We start from the raw sequence: 27,196 nt of genomic DNA, 5'->3' as shown, positions 1-27,196 counted from the left end.
GACGTGCTTGTGTACCTCGCGCGGACTCGAACACGGACCCACAGCTCTCAGGCCGCGCAGGATGGAGCAAGGCGAGAGCACCTGGAGGCAGCACTTCCTGTCCCGAAGCAACAAGCCGTCAAGCAGCAAGGACGAGAAGCCACGAAGCAGCTGGTTGTTCCGCAGGAGCAAACGGAAGGAAACCGCCGATTTGGACCGGGTCATCTCCCTCTCGCAGCCCGACCTCATCTTCTCGTCTCGCCCCGACGAAGAGCCCAAAGAACGGCCACACTGCGGCACCGGCAAGTCCGCGGTGGCCCACTTGGTTCCGTCCCACCACAAGAGCTCCTCTCTCGGTTCCGCGGGCCTGGAGGGACTGGACGGAGCACCAGGAGGGGGGGCAGGGGGAGGAGAGGAGGCGACGACTACAACTGGAGAACAGCTGGACGAACAACCTGCAGTAAGACACACGAACATTATATTATGATCATATTTATGTAATGCTTTATCATTCTATTTACAATTCCATATAAAAATTCACATACACATATATTATACATCATAAAAATAAGCAATGGAATAATTAAAACATATTTCATTTAATAACAGAATTTATTTTATTTATCCAATGACTGAAGCTTTTAAAATACATATAAAATATGTATACATATGGATAAAATATTTCTAGAATTTATTTGTATATGTATACAGTAGCTGCACAGTGGTTGAGTGGTTAGCGTGGGTTCCACCCCCATTCCAAAAACATGCTAGGTTAATTGGCCACTCCGAATTGTCCATAGGTATGAATGTGAGTGTGAATGGTTGTTTGTCTATATGTGCCCTGTGATTGGCTGTCCACCAGTCCAGGGTGGAACAAAGACCGCTGGGATAGGCTCCAGCACCCCCCATGAGTCTAAGCGGTAGAAAATGAGTAAATATAGGACATGGTTACTTTAGGACGCCCGTGCGGGGCGTCCTGACATGAAAGTGTCCAAAGTTAGCTTGTGGAGACCACACCCACCAAGGACATCGCCCCGCCCCTCAGGCCAGCATGTGGTCATTGTTCACACGCAGGTTCAAGTGGCCTTTGTGGGACCTTTGCTGTGAAAGAAAGCTAAGGGTTGCCGCAGAGGACAGGAGGTTGAGGTCAGGGTTCATGTGACAGTCCCGCCCTCTCACCTGTTGCTCCGCCTCCCCTGAGCTTCCATACCTTGCACCTCATCCGTGCTAGTGTTCTGCAGTTGAGTTGTCCGAGTTGAGTCGCGCTTGGTGGGTCACGTCTCGCCATCCAAACAATGACTCCTCTTCTCTGTTTGGTGAGCACCTGCCGTCCCTCCCTGTCCGTCTTTGAGCCGATGCTGGACGGAAGCATGTGTTTGCTCACATGACTTCAGAGGTCTTTGTTAGCAATCACCAAGACGTGTGTGTGTGAGAGATGGGATGGTGTATAATCTGCTGCTATGACATCACTTCCTGTCTGCTAATCTCTATAATCTTCTCCAACGCTGGTTAGCATGTGTTGTTTCCAAACGAGCTGCAAGAAAAAAATGGAGATGTTGTTGACTCTTTAACTTGTCTGATGATGTTTCAGCAGCTTTTTAAGTCAACACACACACACGCGCTCACACACACACACACACACACAGTGTGCTGTTGCTTGACAGGAAGTAAGCGTGTTGCAAGCGACACCTTGCAGGCAGCATTGCAAGTTTCCTCCAACATGCTAACAGTAATTACAATTAGACGTGGTCACATGACTTCCCGCCCGCTATCAAGTGAAATGTTCCATGGTCTTGATGGAGAACATAGTGATGTTCCATCCCGCCACGACTCTGTGGAAATAAACATTGATTCACGGAGTATTTCCTTTGCGCTAACGGTGATGGACAGCAGCTCCACATCGTTCCCTGTCCAGGCCTGCGGGCGTGATGGCTTGGAGAACCAATGGGATCATTGAAGGCGTATGTCCACACGTGCACGCCACAACAACAGGTGGCGCTGTAGCTTCATGTTAGCAGAAGCCTGCAGAAAAGACAACATAGTGTACGACTGATATTTTGTAATGTAGACATGCTAACAAGTTGTATATATACAGTATTAGCGCTGTCAATGTTTTAATGACGTGTTAATGATCTACTGTCGCTGTTTTTGACTTATTACGGATTCCATGGCCTGCCAGAGACTGGAGCAGTGCAGGTATTGTTTTTATTGTCATATACAGTGCTACCTTGGCATAAGAGTGGCCACACTAACCAGTGCTTTTCACATTTTGACATCTCACTGATGATTTTGGCATTGAACTGCCAGCTAAATTGGACTACCGGCTGCTATTGCTATTGCTGAAGTCCAGTGTTTTGCTAGCATTAGCCATTTAGCATGGAACTACCACAATGATGCACATTAGCACTCAAAGTCATCAAATCTTACCTTTATGGGTTCCCACATAGTATCAGCATTTGGGAGCAAGTATGAGGGGAAATAAAAAGGTGGAAAATACATCAAAATACATCCATACAGCCGTCTGGGCATCTGAGAACGGTGCAGCGGTGCATTCAGTGACCGTCAGAAAAGTAGGACCAATCGTAGCTCGCGTAAACATTCAAAAACTGGGGGATTTCTCATGAATAGTTGGAGCATTGTAATAAAATTATATATACTGTAATATAATGATGAATTTCTATGTATTTTAATGTGTTTTAAAAGAGAAATGACATCATTATTGAGTTAGCAATTATATTAGCAATGTTTTATGACTATTGCCATATGTTTTAGGTATTTTCATTTGTACATTTCATGAAAGAAAGGTGCATTGAGGCAAATCTTTAATAATAATCCTTTCTGAATGTTCCTAAATAGGCTTTTTTACTCACAAACATTTAGAATTTAAAACCAGTATCATAAATGAACAAATCTTATTTTGAGCTGACACAAATAAACCAAAACATGTTAGAATGAGAGGTCTCACTTGCTCACATTTTGGATTTGCTGAACGTTTGTGGGCGAGTTTAAGAGCTAATATGTTCCCCATAGTTCCCAAATTGATATCCTTTTACATCAAATTGGATGTTAATTATTGTTGTAGTTGTACATCAAATCCTTTACCACAAAGATATTCCCCCTACTTATTATAGATAAAAATGTATTCCTGTATGCGATGAAATGCGATGAATTCAGAGTTAACTGTGGCCAAAATGTGATTAATTGCAATCAAATATTTTAATCGATTAATAGCCCTAATATATATCTATATATAAATACAGGGAGGGGGTTGCTAATAGCCGTTTCCCTTTCCCCACCACAATTAGTGGCCACATTAGACGTCAGCCATGCTGTAGAAAAGCTAAGGCTAAAATGCTAAAGCTACTTAGCATTGAGAGACGTCTTGAAGTAACCTCTTTTCTTTAGAACCTTGGGACTGTCCAGTCTCTACTTTGGATGGGATTGGGGATCCAACACATATGGCTGGAAGTTAAAGCCCACATTTTATTAACATACATCAACTCCTATACCGTTAGCTAGCACCACAAACCCGGAAGTCCTTTCAAGTACTCGCTAGTGTGACCAACCACAGCGGAGTGGGCGTGCTTGCAGGCGTGCTGAGGGTGGAATACATTAAAACAGACATTTTTTGCAGGAAACACCAAATCCAAAGAAATCCATGTGAATAGGTGCAGATTGTGGAAGATCTAGAAAGCTTAGTGTGCTTGTTATTGTGTGTAGCTGCTCTTTAGGAGTCCATAACTCAATACCAAGGGGCCAACATAGGTCCCTTTTAATTCTTCAACTTTCTGCTACTTGCTTTTTGTTTTTAGTTTTCTTGTGTTGTCTTCTCCATTCGGGGATCTCTGTGTGGAGTTTGCACGTTCTCCCCAATGGTCCCCCCCCATGGTTGTCCAAAGTCAGCTGGGTTAGGCTCCATAATAAGCAGCATAGAAGATGGTTGGATGGATGGATAGCTTTCTGGTGAAGCGAGAACAAATAGAAGAAAATGTGTTGTTGCTCTGATGTCCAAGAATGGAAAAACACTTTGGCAGGAAGTTACTCCGCTTCCATTTCCTGTCAGGATTCCTCCCAGTCCTAATGGACTCAAAGGCTTTGTCTGCTGGTAAAATGTTGGTGATGTCATCTTGCAGGGTCTGGGTGCCGGCCGGGCTTCGAGGGTCCCGCCTGAGCGGGCCGGGATGTACAAGCTGGACGTGGAGCTGCGGCGAGGACACAACCTGGCGGTCCGGGACAGAGGAGGTAGACCCATCACGTCGGTTCTGGTGTGGCCTCTGGTAGGTTCTGGCAGGTTCTGCTGGTGCTTGCAGGCAGCAGCGACCCGTACGTCAAGCTGAAGGTGGCGGGCAAAGAGGTGTTCCGCAGCAGAACCATCCGCAAGAACCTGAACCCTGTGTGGGACGAGAAGACCACGGTGCTGGTGGACAACCTGAGTGAGCCCCTCTACGTCAAGGTCAGCACACGTGCACACGCACATGCACACGTGCAAAGTTGTTGATGTGAAATGAGAAGAAGAACCTTGTAAACGATGCAGGAGGTCCATTTGGTCTGTTCAGACATGTTGAACTGCAAACTGGTCTTCTAAGGTTCTGGTTCTGGTTCCGGTGCAGGTCTTCGACTATGACTTTGCTCTGCAGGACGACTTCATGGGTTCGGCTGAAGTCCAGCTGGACTCTCTGGAGCTGCAGAGGTACGGAATGTTGTCACAGCAGGTTCTCAAAGCGCTAGCGTTCCACATGAGCCTTGTCTTTGTGGACCAGGACCACTCCTGTCACGCTGGTCCTGAAGGATCCGCTGCACCCAGACCAGGACCTGGGTACGCTGGAGATGGCTGTCACGCTGATACCTAAACACAGTCCACTGGAGGAACGGAGAGACTCCATGGTACGCATGTTGTTGACATCATAACACATGCTTACACACACACACACACACACACACACACACTAATGATGCAATGCATGCCGTCTCAAGACTTTTGTTAACAAAGTGAGTTTAGTGCTTTAGCTTTAGCGTTAGCTCACAGGCTAACCGTGTCACGGTTGTAGTCCTTTTAGTTTCACTTCACAGCAGGGGCGTCCAAACGTGTACTGCTACACAGGACGCTAAATAGCTGGTCCATATAAGTATGAATGTGGGTGGGAATGGTTGTTTGTCTATATGTGCCCTGTGATTGGCTGGCCACCAGTCCAGGGTGGACCCCACCTCTCGCCCCAAGACAGCTGGGATAGGCTCCAGCATACCCTCACCCTAGTGAGGATAAGCAGTATAGAAAATGAATGGATACAGTATATACAATATGTATAATTGTAATATATGATATAACTATACTTTACTTTTTATACATTTCTGAAGAAGTAACTGTATTACTAATTCAGTTACTTTTTGGGGAAAGCCACTGGTAACTGTCATGACTTTTCTTTGGAGAATGTGGGAATTACAGTGATATTTAATAATGCATCTCATTGAAAATGAGTCCTATTGTATTGACAGGGCTAATAGTGAAAATGAGCTAGCATAGCCGTGACTGTAAAAGTGGATGGGATTCAAATAACTTGAGTTAAGTTGTCATGCTGTCGTCAAGCTGCTTGTCTGTGTGTTAGCGACCCCTGGTGGCCCAAACTCATCAAACGTCCAGTTTTCCTGTCAATTCCACCAGGTTCGTCCAAAAAGCTCTTGTGATTGGTCGCAGCCAAACAGAGCTAATTAGCATACAGATCATTAGCATAAAGCTCACGAGCGCTTTGATGAGTTGTGGGCAGGATGTGTCGCCCTCTAGCGGCGACGCACTATTGTGACGTACTGTACTGTATGTTCAGACCATGCTGCTCAGGAAGTCCTGGAAGAGATCCACCAAGGTAACCAACATCTTCCTCTTCTTCCGCTCATCATTCGCAGGCTGTGGGCCACTTGTTGCTCATGAGCCTAATGTCCTCATCGGAGGTGTCCCATTTTCAACGTCCTCATTCATAGTCGTGTTTGTTCACATCTTTGCTTCCATAAGCGTCCATGTTTGGTCATGAGGGTCATACTGTGTGTGTGTGTGTGTGTGTGTACAAACCTTAGCAGTCGCTAAGTCGTAAGTCTCAGCTGTGGCGAGGCCTCGTCAGCATCGCTCTCATCGAGGGGCGGGATCTGGTGCCGATGGACCCCAACGGGCTGAGTGACCCGTACGTCAAGTTCCGCCTGGGACAGCAGAAGTACCGCAGCAAGGTGACGCCGTTTTTCTTTTACTCTGACACTTCCTGTTTCATGGAGTCAGCGTTTCCTTTCATTTTCTTACCTGGTACATATTTCTTCATTGAACCAGAATGTATGCAATATGGCCTATATACATTTATTTCATCATATTCATCAAATCAATACTTGATATAATAACTTCAATATAAAATATAAAATATATAAATAATAATATAAAAATATTTTTCATAGAAAATATATGTATTAAAAATATTATAAAAAATTTAAAATACACATATTTCTTATTTCTAAATAATATGAAAAAATAAAAAGAATTTAAACATTTTAAAATAACAAAATGCTCCCTCTAATATTCATTAATTTGCATTATTTATAGATAAAATACATATGGATTTCACTTATTCTATTCAATATGTCATAAATATATAGAATATTTATAGATAAATGCATAAAATAAATAAAATAATTTAATAAATTAAAAAATATAAAAAATATATATTTTTAAATATATTTAAGATATAAAAATAAAAAGTAAAAATTGAAATAATACTAAATAAATTTAATAAGAAATAATACATGTTGTATTATTTTAGTATAAAATATTTACTTTTATAAACGAATATATAAGTAATAATTAGAAGATCTTTTCAATACATTTGTAATTAGTATTTTGTACTGCATATTGGAGATATTTCAAGGTTGTATTGAAGTAAAAACTAGAAGTACAGTACAGAAGTAAAGGAGGCTGGGGTTGGTATTTTTGTCTCTCCAATTGTTCAGACGCTACCGAAGACGTTGAATCCGCAGTGGCGGGAACAGTTTGACCTCCATCTGTTGGAGGAGACGGGGGGCGTGCTGGAGGCCACCGTGTGGGACCACGACACGGCGTGCAGAGACGACTTCATCGGGCGGCAAGTCGGGCGTCTTTTTGGACCCGCTGTCGGTCGCCATGGTGACGGGCTCATTCGTGTCCTTGCAGCTGCCAGCTGGACCTGTCTTCGCTAGCCAAGGAACAAACCCACCGCCTGGAGCTCCCCCTGGAGGAGTCCGGGGGCGGGGGCCACTTGGTGCTGCTGGTCACGCTGACTGCCTCCGCCCACATCTCTATCTCGGACCTCTCCGTCGCGCCCCTGGACGACCCGGGGGAACGCGGACGGATGCTCGGACGATACGTGAGTGGCGCTCAGCTCGTTTGAGGGAGGGGGGGCATGAGCCTGGCGCTAACGGTCCTGTCCTGTCCTCCCACAGGGGGCGCTGCGGTCCTTCTCCAACATGAAGGACGTGGGCGTGGTGCAGGTCAAGGTGCTGCGAGCGGAAGGCCTCATGGCGGCCGACGTGACTGGTGAGGAAGTTAGCCGCATCCGCCCGGCGAGCGTCTCATGTGTGAAATGTTTGATGTCAGGTAAGAGCGACCCCTTCTGTGTCGTGGAGCTTAGCAACGACCGACTGCAGACGCACACCGTCTACAAGAACCTCAACCCGGAGTGGAACAAAGTCTTCACCTTGTGAGGCCTTTCACGTTCTAGCATATGCCCTGCTACACGGCTGCCGCTACGGTACGGGGTGTCCAAAGCGTGGCCCGGGGGCCATTTATTGGTCCTTAGCACCTTGGAAAAATAAACAAGAAAACAAAATAAATGGAACAAAGTAGAAAGTTGGTGGCCCTAAAATGGAAAATAAAAATACAGTAAATACACGAAGAAATAAAAAACAAGAAAACAAAATACAACAGAAAAATGACACAAAGAGCACATTTGCCATTTTTATACATCGCTAAATTCAAATACATTTGATGCATTTCAAATAAATAAACAAAAAACAGAAAAAAATGGTGGCTTTGGCAATGTTTAATTATATTTTAAAATTAAATTATATATTAAATTAAATTATATGTATATATAATAAATCAATACAATAACCGTGATAACATACCATAACTACTTTGATAGTTATCTTATTTCATCCAAAAAACAAGAACTTAAAATAGATTAAAAAAGCAGTCTCCTGTGGTGTTTGAAACAATAAAATAAGATATAAAATACGGAAAATAAACAAAAACAAGAAAAGTAAGAAAACGACAGCAGAATTGCTTTTTTCAAATTTTTTTAATTTATAAAACTCAATAAAATAAAAGTAATTTTAGGAGTATAAAGTATAATATTAGGAGGAAAAAATGTAATCTTGCAAGAAAAATGTGAATATCATGATTTTTTATTTTATTTTAGCAGAATAAAGTCGAAATATTAAAGCAAACCAAAAAATTGCAATATTGTCAGAAACAAGCAAGATTATGGAAAGTTAGGTTGGGAAAATTTATAATAATATGAGAATAAAGTAAATAAAGTAAAAATATTCCTTTATTTACTTTATAATAAATAAAGTAAATAAATAATAATAAATAATAATAAAGTAAATATTCCCAGAAAAGAAATGGATGGGAAGAACGTTGACGTGTTTGTATGATGATGATGATGATGATTATTATTATTATTATTATTATCTATAGTGGGAGTAATATTATTTAGTATTATTTAGAAATGAAAAGACAAAAGGAGCAATAAATCCTTCATAGTTGTGTAGAAGTGCTTGATAAAAGTCAAATGGAAGTCGGATAGAAGCGCCCCCTGCGGCAGACGGTGGTAGTACACGTAGCTGAGCTTGGCACGCTAACACCCATACATGCGTACGCAATGAAGGTGTACTAATGTGTGTGTGTGTGTGTGTATGTGCCAGTAATGTGAAGGATATCCACTCAGTATTGGAGGTGACCGTGTTGGACGAGGACCGAGACAGGAGTGCAGACTTCCTGGGGAAAGTGGCCATTCCTTTGCTGCACGTGAGTGGAATTCATCCTTGGAATGTACTTCACCTGTCCTTCATCATCACGTACGCACGTGTGTCAGGTGCGTAACGGCGAGCGGAAGTCGTACGTGTTGAAGAACAAGGAGCTGAAAGTCCCCACCAAAGGACTGGTCTTCCTGGAGATAGACGTCATCTACAACACGGTCAGTCCGACACACGACCTTTCACCCTGGACCGGTCACGTGACCCTGGCTTTGTCGTCAGGTCAAAGCGGCCTTGAGGACGGTGGCCCCTGCCGAACAGAAGTTCATCGAAGACGAGCCCAAAGTCTCTAAAAATGTACGCCGGCATCTTCAAACACTGGCTACACCGGGTTTGGTGGGAGGGGCCTGTTGATGGGGGGTAAAGTCCTAATTATTATACCCATAAAGTCCAAATATTATGAAAAGAAAATGAATGGCATGTTTGGCAACAAAAGTTAGGACTTTTCCACCATGTGGTCCCCATTGGGATGACATTGGGACCCCCCGGGGAGGGGCTAGAGTAGTTTGTGGTGGGCGGGGCCATCTGATACTAAGTGTCATGTGCCATCAGCTGCTCCATCAGAATCTGGTGCGTGTGAAGAGGAGCATCATGGTGGTCCTCAGCTGGGGGGCGTACATCAACAGCTGCTTTGAGTGGGAGTCGGCACAGAGGAGCATCATCTCCTTCCTGGTAACGCACGTGCACACGCACACGCACACAACGTGACGTGCGTGACCTCTGCCCCGCCCCCTCAGCTCTTCGTGGTGGGGGTGTGGCACTTTGAGCTCTTCATGCTCCCGCTGGCGTTGCTGCTGCTGCTCGTCTGGAACTTCTTCTTCTCACGGAGCCGCGACGCCGCCGCAGACACGGTGAGGCGTCACTCCACATGTATCTTCCTGAGATGTTTGTGCTGTAGCCGCTCCGCCTTCTCTCGCCGCAGCCTGTGGACGCCGTGTTAGAGTGGGACGACGAGGACGAGGACGACAAGGTGACCACCGCGTCGTGAGTTAGCGTGGCACGTGACCTCGGTGACGCCCAAGCAAAGACGCGTGTTTGTCCATCCCCGCCAGGACGCCGAGCCGCGAGGCTTCATGGACAAACTCTACGCCATCCAGGACGTCTTCATCAGCGTCCAGAACATGCTGGACCAGGTGGCGTCCTTTGCGGAGAGGCTCAAGAAGTAGGTGGTCCCTGGGGAGGGTGGGAGGTGTCCTCATCGGACACCCTGCCAGCAGAGGGCGCTTCTTGCTGTCAACAGGAAATAAACAGGAAGTATTGTCAATAGTGGAAAAAGTGGAGTTTCCAGGAAGAGTATTGTTGGGGGGATCTAAAATGGCGGAAACGTTCATGACGCTGGTGGAAGTCTTAACTGACTTATTGTGTTGTTAGCGTGCTAAACTGGACCGTGCCTTTCCTGACCTGCTTGGCCATCACCGCCTTGTGTGTGGCAACGTTCTTGCTCTACCTCGTCCCGCTGCGCTACCTCGTGCTAGCATGGGGTGAGCTCACCACAAACACACACACATTAACACATTGACACACACATGAACGCTGAACCGTTGCGTCCCCAGGTGTGAACAAGTTCACCAAGAAGCTGCGTGACCCTTACATGATCGACCACAATGAGCTGCTGGACTTCCTGTCACGCGTGCCGTCTGACGTCCAGGTGGTGAGTGACTTTTGATGGCAGCGTCCGGAAGCTTTTCAAGAGACAGGAAGCAGCTGTGGTGTCCCTCAAGGCTCTGTCCTCTGACCCCCTTCTCTTCACTCCTTAGATGCAGTACCGCCAGCTGAAAACAGACTCGGGTCAAAGTCCAAACAAGCGCAAGAGGACCTACCCCAGCTAGCAAAACACATGAACCGTGACTTTGTTAGCGTGTAAAAAGGGAAACAAAGATTGTTTATGTTGTTGATTTTATCAGCACTGGATGCTTTTAAAGGTGCATGTGAATAAAAGTGCACGTGAGGCAGCTGTTTGGGGATGTTTTCATGTTGTTGGTGCCATGTTAGCATGCTGACACCGACAAACTTTTCACAAACGTGGACGCTCAGCTCTGTGGTGCACGTGGAAATCACATGATGTCTTCCTGCTGCATGAAGAAATATGCAAAAAATGTGCATGTGCGCATGTGTGTGTGCATGTGTGGACTTTTTATACCCTTGTGTGTCATCAGTGACGTTATGTTGCATTTTCGGCATTTAATGCATTAAAAGTAAGAATGAACGCTGATATGTTGTGGTTTGTGTAATTGAAGCATTGCTGACATCTAATGGTGAAAGATGGCATTACGTTATCAGCACACGTTTGAAATTCCTCAGTTTCCATGCACTGGTAATTCAGAGGTACAATTTTCACCTGCCACCAGGAGTACACATGGTGGTTAGTGGGGAAACAAGTGGAATCGAATCTGGGTCCAAACCGTTCCCCATCCAATGGTAGTGGCCAAACTACTAGGGGTGTTATATACACTTTTGTCCAGGGGTAGCGCTGTGGCATCTCAAATATTCAGTGCGGGATAACGACATTGAAAAAAAATTCTTTTTGCTCGGTTTATGATATTTATACTAAATATTAAAGCTCTTGATATCCAAATTGTAAATGAACGGGTGCCACGGTTTATCCGCTATTTTAAATTGTAATCTACTGGACCAGTTCAACTGGTTTCTGGACTGGCTCCTGTGTTATATGCGAGTTACTAGTTCCGGGTCTCGTTTCAAAATAAATATCCGTGTTTCTAATGTTTGGCGAAGACGAAAAGAACAACCGATTTTGCTGTTTAATATCGAAATATATCTATAGCTGTGTCATTATCAAGGTGGCTATTTAAGTTGATGTAATTAGAAATAGTCACGCCTCACAGCCTTGTAACTTATTTTGAAAGGCTCGCCAGTGAAGGTCTGCTTTCCGAATAGACTAGTAAAAACATCCCAATTGAGTATCGATGAGGAGGAGATCCACGGAGATGGACCGGCGCCTGCGATTAGTTTCCAATTCCGAACGAATACTGGAAAACGAAGGTCTGTGTGGTGTTTATTTTCTGGAACGCAAACACAGGAGAGTCGGTGCTAGGCTAAAGTTAGCTGTAGCAGTCACCCAGACTGTTAGCCGCTGCTAGCATCTGCTACAGTGTTGGGATGTATGCAAATGAGGCTTTCTGCACATCCGGTTTATTATTTAAATGTCCTACTTGTTTTCCTTGCGGGCCACCTTCGAAACCACAAACTATTCATGGTCATACAAGTAGCAGCTGCTAACGCATCAGTGCGTAACTACTTTTTAATAGTGATAGTAAATGAGAATGTCATTAGAAGCAAAAGCAATTCGCGAAAAGATAAGCAAGTGAATGAATTGCACCTTTGGGCCACACACAATGACCGGATGGGCCAACACTTGATCTGTTTTGGAGGTGTTCTTCAATGAAAATGGATAAAGGCAGCAGTGGTGTTTCTAGTTTGGTCGTTTTGTGCCTGCCAACTGGAAGACCATCTGTTCCTGTTGCATCCCTGTATTTCAGTTTTACCTCCAGACGTCTTGAAAGTGATCGTGGTCAAAGAGGAGCAGCAGGAGTGGAGCTCGGAACCCGAGCGGGTCGATCTCCATCCGGCACGCGTTCAAGACGAAGAGAACAAACTGAACCGAAGCGATTTCTCGTTGCCACGCGTTCCCGTGAAGAGTGAAGGTGACCGCAGCCCTCCTACGTCACATCACAGCCTAACCGGCAGCCCGGCCCGGCGAGTGGCAACAGAATCGGACGAAGACCGCAATGGGGGGTTAGAAATGGACCCTAAATTCCATACATTGCACATGGACGCCGGCACTTCTGCCTCCTCTGACACGGACGACAGCGAACCCTCGAAGAGTAACGAGCACTCTGGAGGCGCGCAGACGAGGCTCCCCCCTTCCAAGAAACGCTTCGACTGCTCCGAATGCGACAAAACATTCGATCACAAGCGCAACCTCAAGAGACACATGAGGCGCCACACGGGGGAGAAGCCCTTCTGCTGCTCCGTGTGCGGCAAAACCTTCCGCCAGCGCTCCAACCTTGTGGTGCACTCCCGCACTCACACGGGCGTCAAGCCCTTCGCCTGCCGGCTGTGCGACACCAGCTTCAGCCAACGCATCTCGCTGGTGCTGCATGTGAGAACGCACACCGGGGAGAAGCCCTTCCCGTGCTCGGTGTGCGGGGAGCGCTTCTCTCGGAAGGGGACCATGATGTCGCACATGCGGAGGCACACGGGTGAGAAGCCGTTTGGGTGTGGCGCCTGCGAAAAACGCTTCGCCTTCAAGTGTCAGGTCAGCAAACACAAGTGCGTTGGTGCCAACGGCAGCGCGACATGAACGCATTGGACTCCTCGTTGTGTGTTGTCTTTTTCAGGTCTGCCCGATTGTTGTTAGTCTTCCTAGTCAGCAACTTACAGCTCTTACATCCTCTTAGTCCGGTCTGTCCCTTTCGCTGCTTCTATAACCGCGACCAGATGTTCACTTTGTTGTGATCCATGTTGAGGAACATGTACCTTGTATTAAATGCATTGGCATCTTGCCACCGCTGCATGGCCATAGGATCATGATTGCGTAATTGTTGTATTCTGTGACTAATAAATATATATTTTTGTACCGAAGTGTTTTAAAGATAATCTATATCAGGGGTCTCAAACTCAATTTACCTGGGGGCCACTGGAGCTAGGGTCTGGGCAAGGCTGGGCTGCATCAGGTTTTCCAAAAAAAACCAAAACACATTTATTAAAAACAGAAAAATATACAAACTTTTTCAGTGCTTTGGTTCCGATTTTCTACAATAAAAGCTCTGATAAAACATTCCACTGTTCTCAAATATCTTAATTTTTTTAATTTTTCTGCACAAAATAAGATGAAAAATAAATAAACAAATCAAGAATAAAGAAAATCAATAATAAATAAATTAAAAAACTTAAGAAACCACATATAGTTGGTGGGTAGACAAATTATTTTTTTCAGATTAAAATGAACAAAGCATTATTAGAGCCCTGTAGACATGACAAAACACGACTATAGTCACATTTATACTCTTTTTATTTACAACATATTACAACATAACTGCAGGGTCTTGAGACACATGCTAACTCGCAAACTAGAGAGCTAGCGACCTAAACGGTAGCCTTCAAGTTATTTCCTTTAAACTTAAATAGCCAAAAACTTACTACTTCCACACGGATAGGGAGGATAACTATTAACAGTTATTTAACCTTTAACAAGAACATTAATCAAACGTAATAATTTCTTGTGGGTACATGATACCATACAGCATCCATATCAAACTTGCGCGGGCCGCACGAACAACTTTCATATCAAGGCGGGGGCCTCAAACTAGTGTCCTGCGGGCCACATTTGGCCCGCGGGCCGCGTGTTTGAGACCCCTGATCTATATCTATTCCGTTGTAGTCTCAGTGAATCAACTCCACACAAAAACACTTCTATTGGATTGTGTATGTATTAACCAAATAATACAAAGTAATTATTATCAAAAATATCAAAACCACTCCATAATCAGGAAAAAGCCGAAAGAAACAAGCAATTATTAGGATAATGATGATTTACATTTGAGTACCGGCTCAAACAAGCAGGAAGTGTCTCCGGAAGATGGCAGTAATGGAACATGCTTGGAGGCGAGCTGTCGTAACGAGGAAGAAAAAGTACAAACACGCATGCGCTGACACAAAGCGTTCGTTTCAGCCAATCAGAGAAAAGCACTGCCGCATTCTAATTTGCATAACGACCTCTATAAGAGCACTGGCTGCCGCATTGTAGGTTCATCAGTTCCGCAACCAACCTGAACAGGATCGTAGCAATGCCTGAACCCGCCAAGTCCGCACCGAAGAAGGGCTCCAAGAAAGCCGTCTCTAAGACCACCCCGAAGGGCGGTAGGAAGAAGAAAAGGAGCAGGAAGGAAAGCTACGCCATTTACGTGTATAAGGTGCTCAAGCAGGTGCATCCCGACACCGGCATCTCCTCCAAGGCCATGAGCATCATGAATTCCTTTGTCAACGACATCTTTGAACGCATCGCTGCGGAGGCGGCCCGTCTGGCTCAGTATAACAAGCGCTCCACCATCACATCCAGGGAGATCCAGACTGCCGTGCGTCTCCTGCTGCCTGGCGAGCTGGCTAAGCACGCCGTGTCTGAGGGCACCAAGGCCGTCACCAAGTACACCAGTTCCAAGTAAAGACTTCCAGTGACATCGTCACCCAACCAACGGTTCTTTTAAGAACCACGCACTTCATCTATGGAGCAATAGACCTGTTGGCCTTCCAAATTGAATGGTTAATTACCATTAACTCCGCTGCTACTACAGTAGACATTACTTCCTTGTCTAACTTTCAATATTACTTTCTATGCCGCAGGTGATATTACATTAAATTTCACACTGGCTACTGAGCTAGCAGACTGCAGCCAACATACCACACCTCAGGTCATGTGGAAGTGGTACTTTTTTTTTAACTAAAGGTGGAACTGTGCTTCAGCACTGGAATTTTGCCCATCTTTCACAACTGTTAGGCATAACATAAACATTTATTTCCTTTGTCTATTTATAACCACAGATATAGTTAATATGAGCTAGCAAACAATGCACGTCATTTGAGACACACAGACTATGAAGCGTTTCATTGTTTGATAAACATGCTGTGATCATGCAAGTATGTTATAAATGATACTTACAGTATCTTGCTGTATTTTGATGATTTAAAACGTTTATCTTACGCTACTCCCGTCAATAACAGCAGCAAAGACACATATATATGAAGGCTCACTCCCAAAAATTTATATATAGATCTTATGTTTGTTTTTTTGCACAAGAGGCAATAAGAGGTCACTTCCATGAGGCCACACATGGGCAGAAGTTCATTTGATAAAGTGCCACTCACATTGACTCACGCGCAGTTTAGTCCTAAATGTGAAAAAGGTTATCTTTGTAAATAAATTATTTTGATGACGGGAGTCATTTCGTTCTTTTGGTATGTCCCATGTTCATATAGCCATAGAACACAACATTGTGTTATACAGTTTATAATAGTTTATAATCTATGGCACTGGTACTGGGCCATTTACAACCCAATGCTCATTTTCTTATTGAAATGTTGATAAGCCAGAACACAAAACTTACATGCAGGCTGCTTTTACTATAACCAAAGAAAAATATAACCACTTGATTTTTTTAATCCGTGGCCCTCGGTGTAAAAAGTCACCATTCAGACAGCTATTGGCGTTATTTTCTTGTTGCAAATATAGTTTAAGACTGAACTACTTGTGAGACTAAAAGACTACTGAAATTGGGACACATTGGAGACAAGGTGATGTCAAATGTGCTGTAGGTTAAAAGTATTCATGCCCACTTGTATCTTATACTTTATTTGACTTTCACACTTTATACACATTTTTACACCTTTGTACTTTTATACTGTTATCATTCTGTGAATCTGGTACCTTGTACATTATTCATTATTATACATTTTGTATTGGAATAAAATGATAAAGCAGACCAGTGCACATTGTTGGATCAAACAACCTTTTCGCCTTCTTATCTTATTTATTTTGAGTGGCTGAATTTCTCATTGCTCTTTCTTGATTGTGGTTTATTAGCAAAAAGAAGAGATTAAGTGTTGAAATACGTCTTTTGTTTTGATTCATACGAAGACTATAGCAACATACCAAAGCGGGCGTCCCTTGAAACCGATTGGCTTATTTCAAATGTATTTCCTCCAATGCTTTATCAGCTGTTGCACGCGCAGCCCCAAAGGACCAATCAGCGTCGCCATGACGTTAGGACATGCCTATAAAAGCCAGTCGCCGTGTGCTGAACCGTACACCCAACTGACACAAAGCCATGGCAAGAACCAAGCAGACAGCCCGTAAATCCACCGGAGGCAAAGCCCCCAGGAAGCAGCTCGCCACCAAGGCTGCCCGTAAGAGCGCCCCTGCCACCGGCGGCGTCAAGAAGCCTCACCGTTACAGGCCGGGTACCGTGGCTCTCAGGGAGATCCGTCGTTACCAGAAGTCCACCGAGCTGCTCATCCGCAAGCTGCCCTTCCAGCGTCTGGTTAGGGAAATCGCTCAGGACTTCAAGACCGATCTGCGCTTCCAGAGCTCTGCCGTCATGGCATTGCAGGAGTCCAGCGAGGCTTATCTGGTGGGTCTTTTTGAGGACACCAACCTGTGCGCCATCCACGCCAAGAGAGTCACCATCATGCCCAAAGACATCCAGCTGGCCCGACGTATCCGCGGAGAGAGAGCTTAAATTAGAAGGCTTTCTCTACCAAAACGGCTCTTTTAAGAGCCACCACATTCAAACTAAAGATATTCCCTATTTGTCTGAAATGTAAACTTTATTACAGTTTTCAACCACTTTTACCATATCGCCAATCCCCCTGCAGGAGCCTATTAGGGTGGACAATACTAGTGGTGTGTCGGTAATGAACAAACGGGTCAAAAGAACAAGTCATGAATGGACGGCCAACCAGTGTCGGTCATCACAGTTTTTCAGTCAGCTAACCCCACCCGCCCACAGCGAGGTGCGACAATAGTTTAAGACCGGCAAGCACGCAGATAGCCCCGCTCTGCAAAAGGAATGGTGAACGCAGAGTCTGCAGCCAATCAAAAAAAAGCATTTGCAGCTGAACGGTATTTTAGGGGCGGTGACCTTGTTCATTTCTGTTCACAAAATAGAACGAGTTCTTTTGACCCGTTCGTTTATGCTCTCGGCCGACGGTACGATGAGACCTGTGCGCCGCAAAGCACACCTCGCTAAACACAAACAAACAACTGGCGGTACAAACTAAGAAAAAATGCGCATAAAAGCAATAAAGGAGTAAACCCTCCTGTGTAATAAGTTTTTGGGGGGTTCAAAAACCAGGGAGAACACCGTGTTTTACAATTAAAGTGTATATAAGACTCTATATAACACCGAACTCATCACAATGCTATATTTTGACTGATAAAATGTTTATTTGATTAGTTATGTTAAAAAAGTAATTCTTGTAATTGTGCACGAAGTGAATACAATTTGCAGTACAAGTGATAACATGTCAATGCTTTGTGCTGAGTGAAGCTCCGCCTAGCGAGACTACTATAGCGGTCCTCTACCACGTCCGCATTTACTAAATAAGAATCCCGGCTGCATAGCATCTTGTATCTCTTGACAAACACTTTCAAAATGTCTGGAAGAGGAAAGGGAGGCAAAGGATTGGGCAAAGGTGGCGCCAAGCGTCATCGCAAAGTTCTCCGTGATAACATCCAGGGTATCACCAAGCCAGCCATCCGCCGTCTGGCACGTCGTGGCGGCGTCAAGCGTATCTCTGGCTTGATCTACGAAGAGACTCGCGGTGTGCTGAAGGTGTTCTTGGAGAACGTCATCCGTGATGCCGTCACATACACCGAGCACGCCAAGAGAAAGACCGTCACCGCCATGGATGTGGTCTACGCCCTGAAGAGGCAGGGACGTACGCTGTACGGCTTTGGAGGCTAAGCGCTGTCTTTCACAATAAGAAACCAAAACGGTCCTTTTAAGGGCCACTCAACACTTCTCCTTAAGGCTGTTCCTTCTATTTATATTGTAGTTTTGACTTTACCTATATATATATATATATATATATATAGTCAAGCTAATTTACAATAGAAAAACATTACGTTTATATTGAAAATACACACACTATTAAGAAAATGGCTGTTTGTTTTTACATGCCTGTGGACATTCCAGGCAGGGGCTCGTATCCCTGGGCATTATAGGCAGTTCTGTTCAGATCTGTTTTGTTCCCCCATTAACTTCTCAGAAATATAGGTCGCACTTTAATGTACTTGTATGAGAATTGTATCATGTAGGATGACAATTAAGTCTAACTGTGCTTTAAATCAAAGGGGAAAAATCTATTTTCATAAGACGTTTGGCTGGGAGTCCGCCACTGCATATAACAATATAGAGTATGAATTAGACTCCAGTTGAGACAATTCATGTTTAAGCACGGCCGTGTAGTTTAAATAAAATTTGACAATTGCATAAGACGTGTTCAAGGGTATATTTAATTGTTTCTAACAGTTTAAAATGTATATGTTTGTTTAAAATGTTACTTGTAAGTCGTAATACAGTGTACTATCGACGGTTTTTCAGTGTAACAGAAGAAGTGACGTCATGATAAACGTTTCAGTCGCGGGTCTTTTTCCGCTCAAATACCACCAATCAGAACAAGAGCTGCTTCCAGCCAATCAAAAAGAAGCGTTGGCGCATTAAAATTTGCATGAAAGCAATTATAAGAGCAGTGGCACGGGCAGAGTGGTTTCATTCGCATTTGAAGAATCTGTACTTCGAGAAAATGCCTGAACCAGCCAAGTCCGCGCCCAAGAAGGGCTCCAAGAAGGCCGTCACCAAGGCTCCCGGCAAGGGCGGTAAGAAGAGGCGTAGAGGGAGGAAGGAGAGCTACGCCATCTACGTCTACAAGGTGCTCAAACAGGTGCACCCTGACACTGGCATCTCCTCCAAGGCCATGAGCATCATGAACTCATTCGTCAACGACATCTTTGAACGCATCGCATCGGAGGCGTCCCGTCTCGCTCATTACAACAAGCGGTCGACTATCACATCCAGGGAGATCCAGACCGCTGTGCGTCTCCTGCTGCCCGGTGAGCTGGCTAAGCACGCAGTGTCTGAGGGCACCAAGGCCGTCACTAAGTACACCAGCTCCAAGTAAACTGCTCCAGTAGAACCCCAACAACCAACGGCTCTTTTAAGAGCCACACACCTCCTCTGCAGAGCAAGCTACCTTTTTAATGTACCTATTTCTTCACTGTAAATGAAGTAATGTAAGTAGAAGTTTAGATAATTGTAGGCATCATCACTTGTACAAAGTCTATGAAATGAAAAATTAATTAGAACCTACATGTAGCGTGACGTGTCACAGCTATGTAAGTCCAAGTATTATAAGTATTACATTATAAGTATTATATAAGTCCAACTATTCTTATAACAATGTTGGTATTAATACCAATATGTTGGTATTACAAATTTCCCCACTGAGGGACAAATAAATGCATATCTTAATATCGACATTTGACTGATTGCACGGGAAGTTTGAATGCAGAATTCACAGCAGGTTGAAAATAAATTAAAATATCCCAATGTAGTACATTTGCCCTTGTTTTCCTGTAATCCAGGGGTGTCTAACACTAAAATGTTAGTTTGAATTTATGATTGATCTGTGAGCACATGACCCCATGTAGTATGTACATGTAGTATTCATTTTACCTCGCATGTATAAGTATTTCTGGTGAAAATTACAACACAACTGTGGATATCAACAATGCATTTCAACATCAAGATCAAATACATATATATAGCAAAATAAACACATGAATTCAATAGTTGTATTCCGTTACAGCTAATAGGTGTGATCAATCTTGATCTTGTAGTCTATTTCTATCATCACTAGTTTGCAGCGTGCACAATGTAGCCAGCCACATAAGTAACAGTAGTATAAGAGTAGTAGTAGTATATAAAATATACTATCTAGAGAAGGTACTAACAAGAGCCTGTGCAGTGTGTCTTATGGATAGCTGTACTGTATGTGACAACATAGCAAGACATAGCTGGAGCATTACAAATAAAACACTGCTGCCTGCCCCTTTCATAAAATCATTTAAACTATTTGAGCTTGTTGGAGATATTTGCTTACCTGCATATAAAACTATTTCACTATTTCACAGTGGTAAAGTGTTGGCACAGTAAGCAAGTGAATCAGGAGTCTTGGTCAAGCATCGTGTGTTTGCTGCCACCACAAAAACGTTGTCTCGCTCCAAAATGGTTGTCAATGTGTCTCTTTTTGGACTTGCAGTCTCTGAGCGAACATGTTTTGTCACCGGTAAAACAGTTTGTGTGCAGTTGAAGGTCATCTTTGACTATTTAATGATAGAAATTGTTAGGTAAAGTCGCTCAGCAGTGTTGGTGAAATCAGTGACCTGGCGAAGTTTAGAGGCTGTATAAGCAACATATAAAAAGGAAACAATGTATAAATGACTCTAATATGTAGATACACTCGTCATCTATCGTGCCAAATATATTTTATTTTTTAAAATGTCTTTCTAGGTGATTTTTAAGCGGTTTTTATGTGCAAAGAAAACACAACTGAGGAGACGCCGGCAGTTGGCGACATGGTTGACTCTCCACGGTTCTCATGAAGGGTTTAAGTACCGCCTCTGGCTATGGGAATCTTATCACTCGTCAGACTTCCTAGCTCACTGGAACGAAGCGAATCCTATTGCAGCGAACATGGCAGAAGTAGCACCAGCTCCAGCCGCAACCCAGGCGAAAACGACCAAGAAGAAGTCCGCCAAGCCCAAGGCCCCCGGAACAAGCGTCAGCGAGCTCATCGTTAAGGCCGTGGCCGCGTCCAAAGAGCGTAAAGGCGTCTCTCTTGCCGCCCTCAAGAACTCTCTGTCAGCTTCCGGTTACGATGTAGACAAGAACAGGGCCCGCGTCAAGCTCGCCGTCAAGAGCCTGGTGACCAAGGGGACTCTGGTCCAGACCAAGGGAACCGGCGCTTCCGGATCCTTCAAGATGAACAAGAAGGCCGAAGTGAAGCCCAAAGCTGCCGGTAAAGTTAAGACCGTCAAGAAGCCCGCGGCGAAGAAGCCTGCGGCGAAGAAAGCCGTGACACCCAAGAAGGCTGCCCCCAAGAAGCCCGCTGCCAAGAAATCCCCCAAGAAGGCCGCAAAGAAAGCGACAACCCCCAAGAAGGTAGCAAAGAAACCCGCTAAGAGCCCCAAGAAGGCGGCTAAAAAAGCTCCAGCGGCTAAGAAAGCCCCCGCTGCCAAGAAGAGCCCCGCCAAGAAGGTGACCAAGCCTAAACCCAAGAAGGCTCCCAAGAAGAAGTAATTCCATTCAACACTTCCCTTCAAAAAGGCTCTTTTAAGAGCCACCACATTGCCTTTGGAGAGCAGTATCATTCCTTGATTTACTTGTATTGCACACAAAATGCCATCGTCCAATCCCCATGTACACACTAAATGTATTTACTAACAAATAAGACAATACAACACAAAAACACATCAACATAATGTAGGCCTTTTACTGTAATAGTTTGTCACCAGCAGGTGGCAGCAGAGTCCACATTAAACTGGCAGCATTGCATATACAGTACTACTACAAAAACATTACCTTACAAATCCCCTACATGGCACGCTTCGCGTTTGTGAATATAAACCTTTATGTGAACAGTGCTCATTTCGATACGTTGGAATCATTTTTGTAACACTATTTAAATGGAGATTGCTAAATCAGCCCGAAGCCTCGAAGTTTGTGTCAGACTTCCTGATTCACACTGCTTCAAAATAGTGCTTAGGACTTTGTGTAGCTCTGCGAATACCACGTGACCGATTACTTTCGACGCTTCCTACGTCACAGCACGCATTGCCGGTTCGAAACCAACCGCCGCCTGTCATTGCTTTGCCGGGTTATTTTGTGTTTGCAATAACCACCAAGCAAATGAACAGTGTTGACTTTGACTTGTAATGAGAGCATGGGCGAGTTCGTTTGTGCGCTCATAATGGCAACCCGTGTTTCACTCATTTTAGTGAAATAGATTGCTTTGACTTTGAAATGTTGCTTCTTCACGGAAGTTCTATTAACCAATTGACTTGACACCGAACTGCTCGATTTAAAAAAATGGGTCTAAAAAACATTATAATGTAAAACATTGTATAAATGTGAATCTAACGTGGTATGTAAGATGCTGCCTCATAGCTAGCTGAGCACGTCAGAAGCCGTTGGGCGGTTTCTTTGGATGATTGGCTCATTTCGAATTTCTTTTGTCCAATGGTTGATCAGCATTTGCGCGGCCGGTTCCCAAACGGACCAATCAGGGCTAGCTTGTCACTATAAAAGCGCAGCTGGCCGCTTTCTTACCAAACTTAGCTACACCATGGCAAGAACCAAGCAGACAGCCCGTAAGTCCACCGGAGGCAAAGCCCCCAGAAAGCAGCTCGCCACCAAGGCTGCCCGTAAGAGCGCCCCTGCCACCGGCGGCGTCAAGAAACCTCACCGTTACAGGCCGGGTACCGTGGCTCTCAGGGAGATCCGTCGTTACCAGAAGTCCACCGAGCTGCTCATCCGCAAGCTGCCCTTCCAGCGTCTGGTTAGGGAAATCGCTCAGGACTTCAAGACCGATCTGCGCTTCCAGAGCTCTGCCGTCATGGCATTGCAGGAGTCCAGTGAGGCTTATCTGGTGGGTCTCTTTGAGGACACCAACCTGTGCGCCATCCACGCCAAGAGAGTCACCATCATGCCCAAAGACATCCAGCTGGCCCGACGTATCCGCGGAGAGAGAGCTTAAATTAGAAGGCTTTCTCTACCAAAATGGCTCTTTTAAGAGCCACCACATTCAAACTAAAGTTACAGTTCCTTATTTGTTAGCATTTCAGCGGTCCTGACAGTTATAAATGTATTATATGTAATAGTACATGGAGATGGTGACTGGTTGTCATAAACATGAACTTGCGTAGATGCAGGAGAAGCAGACTTTACCTACAGATACGTGTCTGCCATTGTCAACGCTATTAACAATGGTGAAAGCTCATTTGTTACAATTCGAATATTAACCGTCCATGCATCCACGAAATGCCCAAATATTAAAGCGTGGCCAATGAAACTAACATGTTAAAGGAGGAAACCCACGCATGCACGTGGGGAACATGCAAACTCCACACAGATGGCCTGGGGTGGAATCGAACTCGGGTCTCCTAGCTGTAAATTGGATTATAAATGATTATTTTGTCATTGCACCTACGAAATAAATAAATAAAAAGGTGATTTAGAAACAATATACTAAACGATCACAACCACAACCATACACTTGTTTTATAAGAAGAAAGAAGCCCATAATATATATATATATACAGTCAATCATATATATGGATGGATAGTTTTTGGGGGGGTTGGGGTTAATTTACGATTCAAAAAGAGCAAGAGTGGAAACCGCGCTCAAATAAAACAAGCCCTTTCCTGATTGGACAACTGTTTCCCCGCCACCACTGACCAATCACTGAGCAGCACTGACGTTCATAAATACACCGCTCCCGCAGTCGCTGAGTACTCGTATTTTGGTGACCTTAGAACCAACATCGACTCTCTGAAAACATGTCTGGACGTGGCAAGGGTGGCAAAGTCAGAGCTAAGGCCAAGACCAGGTCTTCGAGGGCTGGCCTGCAGTTTCCCGTGGGTCGTGTCCACAGACTGCTCCGTAAGGGTAACTATGCCGAGCGCGTCGGTGCCGGCGCTCCCGTCTACTTGGCGGCTGTGCTCGAGTATTTGACCGCTGAAATCCTGGAGTTGGCTGGCAATGCTGCTCGGGACAACAAGAAGACCAGGATCATCCCCCGCCACTTGCAGCTGGCCGTCCGCAACGACGAGGAGCTTAACAAACTCCTCGGCGGGGTGACCATTGCTCAGGGTGGTGTCTTGCCCAATATCCAGGCTGTGTTGCTGCCCAAGAAGACCGAGAAGCCCGCTAAGAAGTAAAATCTCCCAGACCAACATTCAAACAAAGGCTCTTTTAAGAGCCACACACTTCCTCCCAGAGAGCAAACCTTTCTTCAGTGTGCTGTAGCACAAGTACTTTTAGCTTTCATATGATTTAGTAGTGTGCAATTCTGGTTTGATACCCAGGAATATGGAGCTAGTATTGCCTAAAAAAAAATTATCAAACTATTTTATATCCCTTTGTTTGACTTTCGGATTAGTAGAAAATAGTTTGGGTAATTTGGGTAGTTTGGGTAATCGCTGCACTTAATTTTGTAGACTGAACAAAAAGATCAGTCCACAACAAATACAAAAAAAGGGGAGCCCCCCCCCATCATTCCCAATCCTTATGTGAAACATGAACACATATTTTTCCCTTTTCCGTTCATTCTCACATGAGAAAATGAGTTTATATCAGCAAGCTAGCAACGAGCATCATGGGAAATACCCATTTTTACACAAGAGACTTGTATATTAACCAAGCTACAGCCATAGAATTATTATAAGAATTATTATTGTAGCAAATAAACTACTATGACATGTTATCAGTGTACGTATTCATGCATAATCACAGCATGGATTTCAAACAATGCAACACATTGGTTGCGGCTTTCTAAGCGCTTCAAGCTAGCTGATATCAACTACTTTTCATGTGTTTTAATGCACAGAAAAACAATTAGCGATTGGGAATTCCAAAAAGTGCCTTTCCCCTTTATTTTGAGGTAGCGGGGATGCTAATGTATATACAGTGTGGTAAAAGTGCTAAAAGTAGGGTTACAGTTAATGAAACAGACATTGAAGTAGCTTTGGATTATTTGTCCTCCCTTAAATAATAGTGTTTATTTGAAAAAAGAAAAACAGTTTTATTTTCAATTGTGTTGTCACTGACTAATATTTTGATTTGATGATCTGAAGCATAAATGTGACAAACATGGCAGATGTCCGAGGACTTCCTGACTACTGCCGATGCCCATTTTCTAATATAGTGTTATAGGAGTTGATAATGAATGAATAAAGTCTTTGGGCAGCTTCTTGAAAAGTGATTAGTCCGCGTTTAGTAATTTTGACGTTGGCAGTGGAAGTGTGGTCATTACATATTTTTTGGTGGCCTATCCATGTCTAAAATATCTTGTGTAGACCCACTGAAAACCCTCAGCAGATGTCCTGCACTTATCTTTCTTTAAAAAAATAGGCATATTTCACAGTTTAAAATAAATCATGATAAATGAAATCACCCCATTATATCAGTATACTTCACGGTTCAAAATACATGCCTTGTATTTATTTAAAAAAAATAAATCTTGTTCCATATTCTTTATGCCATGATATGAATTATATTGACACACTGGACACAGCAGTTAGTTAGTTATGTTAGCCAACTATTAAACTTAACAAGGAAATGTGCGCTTTGGATAAAAGTGCTTGGTTTTGAGAAGAACCGTAGGATGACGGTGTCACTGAAGGACTTTACTTGGAGCTGGTGTACTTGTTGACGGCCTTGGTGCCCTCAGACGCGGCGTGCTTGAGCGCGAGTCGATACACGTATTCGAGTCGAGACACCTTCATGCAAATCCTTCTGTGCCAACGCTCTTTTTTGATTGGCTGACGCCAGGTCACTACACTCAAACAACTGCAATGTCTGTTTCAAAGTGAAGCAAACGTTTTCTCGTCACGAAAACCCGCGAACGTGGACAGAAAAGATACCATCGTTTCATTTGATTTAACTTGAAATGTGCCCAACAACTTTTTTTCAGATTTCAAGTCACTTGTGATTCCTCACAGAGCATATATGAGAATACAAATTATGCATGTTTTTTCCTTTTAATGTAGTTCACATTGTTTTCATAGAGCTGGATTATTCGATGCACGACTGTCGGTGACAATGAAGGATAAAAGTAGTAATGGTCATTTCCAGTGACGTCCCCATTTTCACATTTCTACGGTTGGCGACGGCTGTTCAGATAAGCTCAATAATTAGCAATTATATAGGTTTACTAGAAATTCAAAAGGAAATTGCAGCTCTTTGAAAAGTGCGTGGTCCTTAAAAGGACCTTTTGGGTGTTGGTTGTTGTGATGTCCAAAAGATTTAACCTCCGAAACCGTACAGAGTGCGTCCTTGTCTCTTCAGAGCGTAGACCACATCCATGGCGGTGACGGTCTTTCTCTTGGCGTGCTCGGTGTATGTGACAGCATCACGGATGACGTTCTCCAAGAACACCTTCAGCACACCGCGAGTCTCTTCATAGATCAAACCGGAGATACGCTTGACACCGCCACGACGAGCCAGACGGCGGATGGCGGGCTTGGTGATACCTTGGATGTTATCGCGGAGAACTTTACGGTGACGCTTGGCTCCTCCTTTACCAAGACCTTTGCCTCCTTTTCCTCTTCCAGACATGATTGCTTCAGCTAGTGAACAACGTAGACTGATACTGGCCTTGATTGTGGCCGGCGTTCTTATCACATGACTGCGGACCTGAGAGAGGACAGCGGATGTAATCATGTCAAGGCGGTGCTTCACTCAGAAGCCCCTCCCTTTTCCCCGTCATTCCACACAATGCTGGTCTTTGTTTTATATCAAATGCAATGAAATTCACGAATAATTAACAGACAGAAGAAATAAATAGGTTTAGAACACAACTATATCAAAATTCAAA

General features: G+C 44.2%; 8 protein-coding genes across 14 annotated transcripts; 7 read left to right on the top strand and 1 right to left on the bottom strand.

Annotated features, from left to right (window-relative positions):
* On the top strand, positions 1-11,236 carry LOC131107416 (multiple C2 and transmembrane domain-containing protein 1-like). 7 transcript variants are annotated; one of them, XM_058057425.1, is made up of 21 exons: positions 1-439; positions 4,113-4,221; positions 4,290-4,432; positions 4,590-4,669; positions 4,740-4,863; positions 5,799-5,837; positions 6,046-6,192; positions 6,961-7,091; positions 7,160-7,352; positions 7,429-7,522; positions 7,583-7,685; positions 8,914-9,016; positions 9,084-9,185; positions 9,247-9,321; positions 9,577-9,696; positions 9,762-9,875; positions 9,947-9,994; positions 10,077-10,186; positions 10,396-10,505; positions 10,578-10,675; positions 10,782-11,236. In XM_058057425.1, the coding sequence occupies exons 1-21, from the start codon at positions 62-64 to the stop codon at positions 10,851-10,853; spliced, it is 2,493 nt and encodes an 830-aa protein (XP_057913408.1). In that variant the 5' UTR covers positions 1-61; the 3' UTR covers positions 10,854-11,236. The 7 variants fall into 7 exon arrangements, with proteins under 7 accessions (XP_057913408.1, XP_057913411.1, XP_057913410.1 ...); XM_058057428.1 differs by lacking the exon at positions 5,799-5,837 and having other exon boundaries at positions 6,049-6,192; XM_058057427.1 differs by lacking the exon at positions 5,799-5,837.
* Positions 11,237-11,890: 654 nt separating this feature from the next.
* LOC131107418 (zinc finger and SCAN domain-containing protein 2-like) lies at positions 11,891-13,709 on the top strand. The gene is made up of 2 exons (XM_058057429.1): positions 11,891-12,024; positions 12,522-13,709. Exons 1-2 carry the CDS (start codon positions 11,949-11,951, stop codon positions 13,343-13,345), a joined length of 900 nt encoding a protein of 299 aa, XP_057913412.1. The 5' UTR covers positions 11,891-11,948; the 3' UTR covers positions 13,346-13,709.
* Positions 13,710-14,810: 1,101 nt separating this feature from the next.
* On the top strand, positions 14,811-16,448 carry LOC131107155 (histone H2B-like). Its single transcript, XM_058056899.1, has one exon. It carries the CDS (start codon positions 14,832-14,834, stop codon positions 15,204-15,206), a length of 375 nt encoding a protein of 124 aa, XP_057912882.1. The 5' UTR covers positions 14,811-14,831; the 3' UTR covers positions 15,207-16,448.
* An 824-nt stretch (positions 16,449-17,272) lies between these two features.
* Positions 17,273-18,996, top strand: LOC131107685 (histone H4). Its single transcript, XM_058057935.1, has one exon. The coding sequence runs from the start codon at positions 18,192-18,194 to the stop codon at positions 18,501-18,503; it is 312 nt and encodes a 103-aa protein (XP_057913918.1). The 5' UTR covers positions 17,273-18,191; the 3' UTR covers positions 18,504-18,996.
* A 332-nt stretch (positions 18,997-19,328) lies between these two features.
* LOC131107682 (histone H2B-like) lies at positions 19,329-20,096 on the top strand. The gene has a single exon (XM_058057932.1). It carries the CDS (start codon positions 19,345-19,347, stop codon positions 19,717-19,719), a length of 375 nt encoding a protein of 124 aa, XP_057913915.1. The 5' UTR covers positions 19,329-19,344; the 3' UTR covers positions 19,720-20,096.
* Positions 20,097-20,977: 881 nt separating this feature from the next.
* On the top strand, positions 20,978-22,541 carry LOC131107680 (histone H1-like). The gene has a single exon (XM_058057930.1). The coding sequence runs from the start codon at positions 21,294-21,296 to the stop codon at positions 21,897-21,899; it is 606 nt and encodes a 201-aa protein (XP_057913913.1). The 5' UTR covers positions 20,978-21,293; the 3' UTR covers positions 21,900-22,541.
* A 1,511-nt stretch (positions 22,542-24,052) lies between these two features.
* On the top strand, positions 24,053-24,702 carry LOC131107681 (histone H2A-like). Its single transcript, XM_058057931.1, has one exon. It carries the CDS (start codon positions 24,159-24,161, stop codon positions 24,537-24,539), a length of 381 nt encoding a protein of 126 aa, XP_057913914.1. The 5' UTR covers positions 24,053-24,158; the 3' UTR covers positions 24,540-24,702.
* A 1,567-nt stretch (positions 24,703-26,269) lies between these two features.
* LOC131107684 (histone H4) lies at positions 26,270-26,955 on the bottom strand. The gene has a single exon (XM_058057934.1). It carries the CDS (start codon positions 26,935-26,937, stop codon positions 26,626-26,628), a length of 312 nt encoding a protein of 103 aa, XP_057913917.1. The 5' UTR covers positions 26,938-26,955; the 3' UTR covers positions 26,270-26,625.
* Between the last annotated feature and the right edge of the window lie 241 nt (positions 26,956-27,196).

Source organism: Doryrhamphus excisus, chromosome 19 (genome assembly GCF_030265055.1).
Source record: "Doryrhamphus excisus isolate RoL2022-K1 chromosome 19, RoL_Dexc_1.0, whole genome shotgun sequence".
NCBI classification, from domain to species: Eukaryota; Metazoa; Chordata; class Actinopteri; order Syngnathiformes; family Syngnathidae; genus Doryrhamphus; species Doryrhamphus excisus.
This window is presented reverse-complemented; position numbering and strand designations above follow the sequence as displayed.